Genomic DNA, 6,000 nt, shown 5'->3' with positions numbered 1-6,000 from the left:
GGCTGCCACTCTAACCACAGCCAGACCAGCCAGGGCACACCTCATCTCTTGATGGGAGGAATGTCACAATATCATTGTAGGAAGGCCATGTAGATTAGAATACTGTCATGGCCGTCTTTGGAAAATAAAACCTGTCACACCTGGACACCTGAGCACTACTAGAAAAAAAATATAACAGAAAAATTAATTCATGATTCCAGCTCCAACTGAAACCCTGACACCACCTGGCAATCCTACATCATTTCTCTGCTGAACTTGCTTCAACTTGGCAATGGTTATTTCAAACCTCCTCTGCTGAGGTAGGCACGACATACGTCACCTAACACTCATTCCTAACCCTGTCCCTGTCCACGTCAGGGAGGTGAGAAAAGCTAAACACTCACTTTCCTGGCCTTTCTTGCATCTGTGTGTCATGGTTCTGGCCAATGAGATGAAGCAGAAACCTACGGGGGCACTTCTGGGCAAGCTCTTGCCTTGAACAAGAAAATGATGCACGAAGTGGAGGCAGCCAGCCATACTGTGACCCTCTGGGAAAGGCCCCCTGCTCTCTACCTCCTGCCTTTATTCTCTGCAGATGATCCCTCCTCCTTTTCAGAGCAAAGTCTTCAGCTGGTCATTCTCTTTCTTGTCACCAAACCTCCTAGTTACCTGCTTGCATGCCATCCTGCTTCCTCCTTGCCTTCCATTACAATAGAAGAGGGGTCCCTACTCCATGGGTGGGGGGGCCAATAGGGAGATGCCAATCTTGCATCCATTTCACCTTCTTTCTGGTTTGGTTTTCTGATAGCCTTATGTTCTGACTTTCTATCACTCACTAGCTATGTGGCCTTAAAGAGGCCATTAAAGTAGTAAATATTTGTATCCCGTGGGTTCTAAACCCAACACAGGCCCTGCCAGGGCTAGGAAAGAGACAGCCCAAGTAGAGAGAAAACCACAAGGCAGGGGATGGAGACTTGGAGGAACCGAATTCACAGTGAGGCTGGGGGGCAGGGCTTGGTTTTAACCCTAAATCATCGGGACAGGAAGTGAATCTCTCTGAGCCTCAATCTCTACTTCCAAAAATACGTTTTAGAACTCCTGTACTTGCCTCCAAGCTCCTTATGGGCAAAAGAACTGTGTTTTTACGCATCTTTGTATCCACGTGGTAGGTGCGTAATAAATGCCTGTTGGATGAATAAATGATCCTAGGGAGTCTCCACAGACTTCAGTTATTTTTTATTTATTCATTTATTTTTGTTTAAAATGTTACAGATGTCCCTTTTTCTCCCCAATGGCCCATTCCGCCCTGTCCCACCCCTCTCCCCAGTCTCTCTCCACACAGTGTCCGTGTCCTTGGGTTGTGCATATATGTGTGTGAGTTCTTTGGTTAATCTCTCACCCTCCACCCACCCAGACTTCAGTTATTAAATCAATCAGGGGATGGGAAAGAAGCGATGGCCGAAGGCGTTAGAGGTTTCGATGATACTGAGTACCACAGAGGGAATGTGACCTCCCCAAAGTCAGAGTAATTGGTAGAGCTGGACAAGGGCAAGCTGTAACTGAAGAGAGGTCTTTCAGTTACACTCTTTGGAAGCACACCTAAGATCTTTGCAAATCATCTTATGGGGACAAAATGCCTAAAGTCAAAAGGAGCCGGGAAGCTCCCCCAGATGGCTGGGAGTTGGTCGAGTCAACACTGGATGAATTAGATCAAAAGATGAGAGAAGCTGAAACAGAACCTCATGAGGGAAAGACGGAAGTGGAATCTGTGGCCTATCTTCAGGATCCACCACCAGAAAAACCGCTATATCTCTCACCTCTTCTATAAGGGGAAAGCCATAAGCAGAGAACTTATATGAATATTGTATTAAAGAAGGCTATGCAGAGAAACACCTGATTGCTAAATGGAAAAAGCAGGGTTATGAGAACTTATGCTGCCTGCGGTGCATTCAGACACGGGACACCAGTTTCGGGATGAACTGCATTTGCCGGGTCCCCAAAAGCAAGCTGGAAGTAGGCCGGATCATTGAGTGCACACACTGCCGCTGCCAGGGCTGCTCTGGCCGAGGCCCTCACGCCCTGACCCCTCTCCACCCAGGAGTCCACAGGTTTCTGCCTGTCCTGCCGGCCCCTTTCCTGACAGCAGCTCTTCTCGCAGAGCAATGCCCCAGGACTGAGCTGGGGCATGGTCTCTACATGTGAAGGCTTTGGTGTTCATCAGCTGTGATTTGTAGAAATAAAACTCTTAAACCTTAAAAAAAAATAAAAATAAAAAAATAAATTGCCCGGCCAGATGTGGCTCAGCAGTTGAGCATCAACCTAGGAGCCAGGAGATAGCGGTTCGATTCCCAGTCAGGGCACAGTCCGGGGTTGCCGGCTTGATCCCCAGTCAGGGGTGTGCAGGAGGCAGCCGATCAATGACTCATCATTGATGTTTCTCTCTCTCTCCTCCTCCCTTCCTCTCTCTGAAATCAATAAAGATACATTTTAAAAATAATAAAAGATAAATTTATTAAAAAATAAGATATAAAATAAGTCAGTTAATACTCTTCTCATTCCTCTCCTCCCTCCCCTTTTCTCGCCCACCCTCCCACTCCTCTCCCCTCCTCCCCCCTCCTCCCCTCCCCCTTCCCCACACCCCTCCCGAGGCCCCGCCCCCTGCCGCGCCCCGCCCCTCCGCGGCGTCGCGAAGGCGGAGCGGGCGGGCGGGCTTTACGGCAGCCGCGTTGCGGCGGCGCGGGGCGGGGCGCCGGCGCGCTTGGCAGGCGGCGGGCGGGCGCGCGGGCGCGCAGACGGCGGCGCAGGCGGGTGGCGGCGGCCGTGCTCCCGGCGAGGGCGGGCGGAAGGGAGGCGCCGCGCGCGTGGGAGCGGGGGACGGAGCCAGCGGTCGAGCCGGCGGCCCGCGCCGTCCGCCCGCAGCGCCAGCCAGGCCCCCCGCCGCCCGCAGCCCCGCCGAGCCGAGCCGGGGCGGGCCCGGGCCATGCTGCTCACCGTGTACTGTGTGCGGAGGGACCTCTCCGAGGTGACCTTTTCCCTCCAGGTCGACGCCGACTTCGAGCTGCACAACTTCCGCGCGCTGTGCGAGGTGGAGTCGGGCATCCCCGCGGCCGAGAGCCAGGTACGCCGGGCGCCGGGCCTCCGCGGGCCGCGCGCCCTCCGCCGCCGCAGGTGGCGCCCCGGCGGGGGCGGGGGCGGGGGCCGCGCGCTCCTGCGCCGGGGGGGGGGAGAGGGTGCGGGGCGGGGGGGAGGGTGCCGGGCGGGGGCGGGGAACCCGAGCTCGGGCGCCCCCGCCGCAGCCCGGGGCGCGTGGGCGGGGGGGGGGCCCGCCCTTCCTCCCGGGGAGTGCCCGGCTCGGGGCGTCGCCGGGGACCCCAGCCGCAGCCCCGGGTGTGCACGAGCGCGCACGGCCTGCTCCCCAACCAGAAAGACCAGTTGGCCCCGCGGGGGGACGGCCACCTGCGCGCGGGGAGCGGGCTCCCCTGCCCGGACCCGCGCCGGGAAGGAGTGAGGCTTGACACGTGCGGTTCCCTTTCCCCTCCCGCTTCGGTGTCTAGTTAAATTCTTCAAATAAAAAAACAGCAAAAAACACAAAACCAGTTATTACTGCAATTCAGACTGTTTTCTGTGGTTTCTTTCCGGGTAGTAGGCCAGTCCCCTCTTAAGGGCATCATTGAGAGGTTGGGTCAGTTCAAAGCTCAGTGTTTTATGAGGATATTGGCTTTAAAAAAAAAAAAGGCCCACCATGTTTTCAGTGTGATTTGCTTGTCTCAGTTCCCTACCCTGCTGGGTAGAAGTTCAACTGCCCTTACATTTTAAATAAGTTCAATCATTTATTCTCATAAATACTTTGGGACTGCCCCCCCCCAAAAAAAAAACCAGAATGGTGACAATAGCGCTGCGGCCTTCACCCTAACATTGAAATCCTGACTTGGTATGCAGATCTTGGAGGGCATCCTTTAAATGTTAAGAAAATTAAAAGAAGTTCTGGAAGGCCCCAGAAGGTAAATCTCGTCGATTTCCTACTGCAGTTATGAAATAGTTCCAAAAACTATTGCCCAACTACAGCTTGCCCTGCCTTGTGTTACGGCAAACACACGGGTTAATGTTTCCTTTAGAAGCGAGTATGATTCCTTTCCACTCTGTGAACTTTAGAACTTTGGCATAAAGCTGAATATCAAAGAGAATTTGTTTCAAGGCACTGTGTCACTCAGATAAATGCGCAGTCTGGCGAAAGCTGCAAAGAAATTGGTAAGGGGGTTTGGTTTGGTTTGATTTTTTTGCAACTCTCTAAGGAGCTGATCCACAGAAACTCAGGACCCAGCCGGTTAATGAACCCCTCCGGTGGAGAGCTAGGAGAGGACACTGTAAATAGGGAGGGAAAATTGACTCCTCCAGTTTTGAAGGTGGTTTTTCCCATTGGTCCTCTCCCTCTGGCTGTTGCAGAACCCTGGTTATAATCACCGGCTGGTAGGAGAAATAAAAGTTAAAAGGTAAACTGATTTTGTTGTTCTCTGGAAGAAGACAGATGTAACAAAAAAGTTTTTAAGTTAAAGAGGGTTTCCGACTGCAAATCAGTTAATTGTATGGGCAAAGCAGGCACTGTTTTCTGCCGCCTTAGAAGGTTGGGACACCCTGCCAGACTAGTAGGCTGCTTCCTCGCCCGGCCGGCGGTTGGCACTGACTTCCTTCCCAAGCCGCATTAGCATATGGCAACCTGGGCTCCACTAGCCTTAAGCCTGAATTACAGAGCTGTAAACAACTCCTGTTTTTCAAGTTTGTTCTGTTCGCTCCATTGTAACCTAACACAGTGTCTATTTTAAGATGTCTGGTGGTCGGTAGTCTTTCAGTTGCTAGCCCATCGGGCAGGAACAGGATCCGCCCTAGACACTTGAGTCATTTCCTTTCACCAAATCATAATAGTAAACACCATTATGGGTTTTGCCCACAAATAGATCATCTACTTGAGGTGCCCGTGGCTTTACCTCCCGGAGTTCTCCCGTGTCACTCACCTCCCTTCTGCCCTCCTACTTCTGGTCTCCCTACCTCCCTCCTCTTACCTTCGCCTTCTGCTTCTAAAGGGAATATATGTGGGGGTTTTTATGTTCTTGGCTGTTTCCTATCTCTGTGTGTCCAGACACTGGACTCCAAACTTTTTCAGTCATTGAATCCCTCTGAGTAAAATGTTTTGAAACGTGCATCTTTGTGATGTCTATAAAATAAGTTATACACACAAACTAACGTTACGTGTTATTATACGTGTGCGTGTATGTTGCGTATATATGATAACTATAAACATCAGTTATGTACACGTTAAGTAATAGCATGTATACATTATAAACAGCACAGGAGCATTTAAGAAAGGAAAATAAATGGAAATTCTAATGTTTTTGTGTTTTCTCTCTACATCCTTAAAGTATTGCCTTGCATCAAGGATCACTGGCTTAGAATTCAGTCTTTCGCAGCGGAAGCGAACACTTGGAAAAGGTGTTCATTTTTAACATCTCTGGTCTGATTATAGTAGTTTATAACGCGGTGATAACAAATTTAGAATAGAAACCATCTCTACTTGTACATGTGACTAAGGCTGGGCGTGTTCCATCTCTTAAAACAAGTGTGGGCTTGGAAGCCAGGCAGGGCTCCGTTCGATGCTTTGATGCAGGCGGGGCGGGGCTGACTTCAAACGTTATCAGAACTTAGCTTCGCGTGAAAGTGTCTGTATTTTTGAAACGTTGTTATAATTTACCCCGTAGGTGGCCTGTGGTAAGGAGGGTGCAGAATGCATAGCGATTCTCAAGTGAAAGACATTTAAATGCCAAATAATAGCAGTAACTGTATGATCCTGGAAGTGCAGCTCTGCACACAGCACGAGTTGTGGTTTGTAAAACACTATTTTAAACCAGTAGAAACTGAAATTTTCTATTGTAGCTGGTTTTGGTATGTTTATTTTTGCATGTAATTTTTGTGAATTTTTTTTCTGATAATATGTAGTCATTATAGAGTACTTGTAACATAAAGAGCAGA

The 6,000-nt window shown here is 50.4% G+C and overlaps 1 protein-coding gene and 1 pseudogene across 1 annotated transcript in view; both read left to right on the top strand.

The window, feature by feature from the left end:
• The first annotated feature begins 1,612 nt into the window (after positions 1-1,612).
• Positions 1,613-2,119, top strand: LOC107531543 (protein BUD31 homolog pseudogene; annotated as a pseudogene).
• Positions 2,120-2,926: 807 nt separating this feature from the next.
• The window catches only part of LOC107531544 (regulatory solute carrier protein family 1 member 1-like), a 28,457-nt gene continuing 25,383 nt past the window's right edge, over positions 2,927-6,000 (top strand). The window contains exon 1 of the mRNA XM_087820087.1: positions 2,927-3,097. Coding sequence (XP_087676213.1) covers positions 2,960-3,097 — 138 coding nt within the window. The 5' untranslated portion in view covers positions 2,927-2,959. The remainder of the gene's footprint in view (positions 3,098-6,000) is intronic.

Source organism: Miniopterus natalensis, chromosome 9 (assembly GCF_054644295.1).
Source record: "Miniopterus natalensis isolate mMinNat1 chromosome 9, mMinNat1.hap1, whole genome shotgun sequence".
Classification (NCBI taxonomy): Eukaryota; Metazoa; Chordata; class Mammalia; order Chiroptera; family Miniopteridae; genus Miniopterus; species Miniopterus natalensis.
Note: the sequence above shows the minus strand (reverse complement) of the source record. Positions and strands in the feature narration are given on the sequence as shown.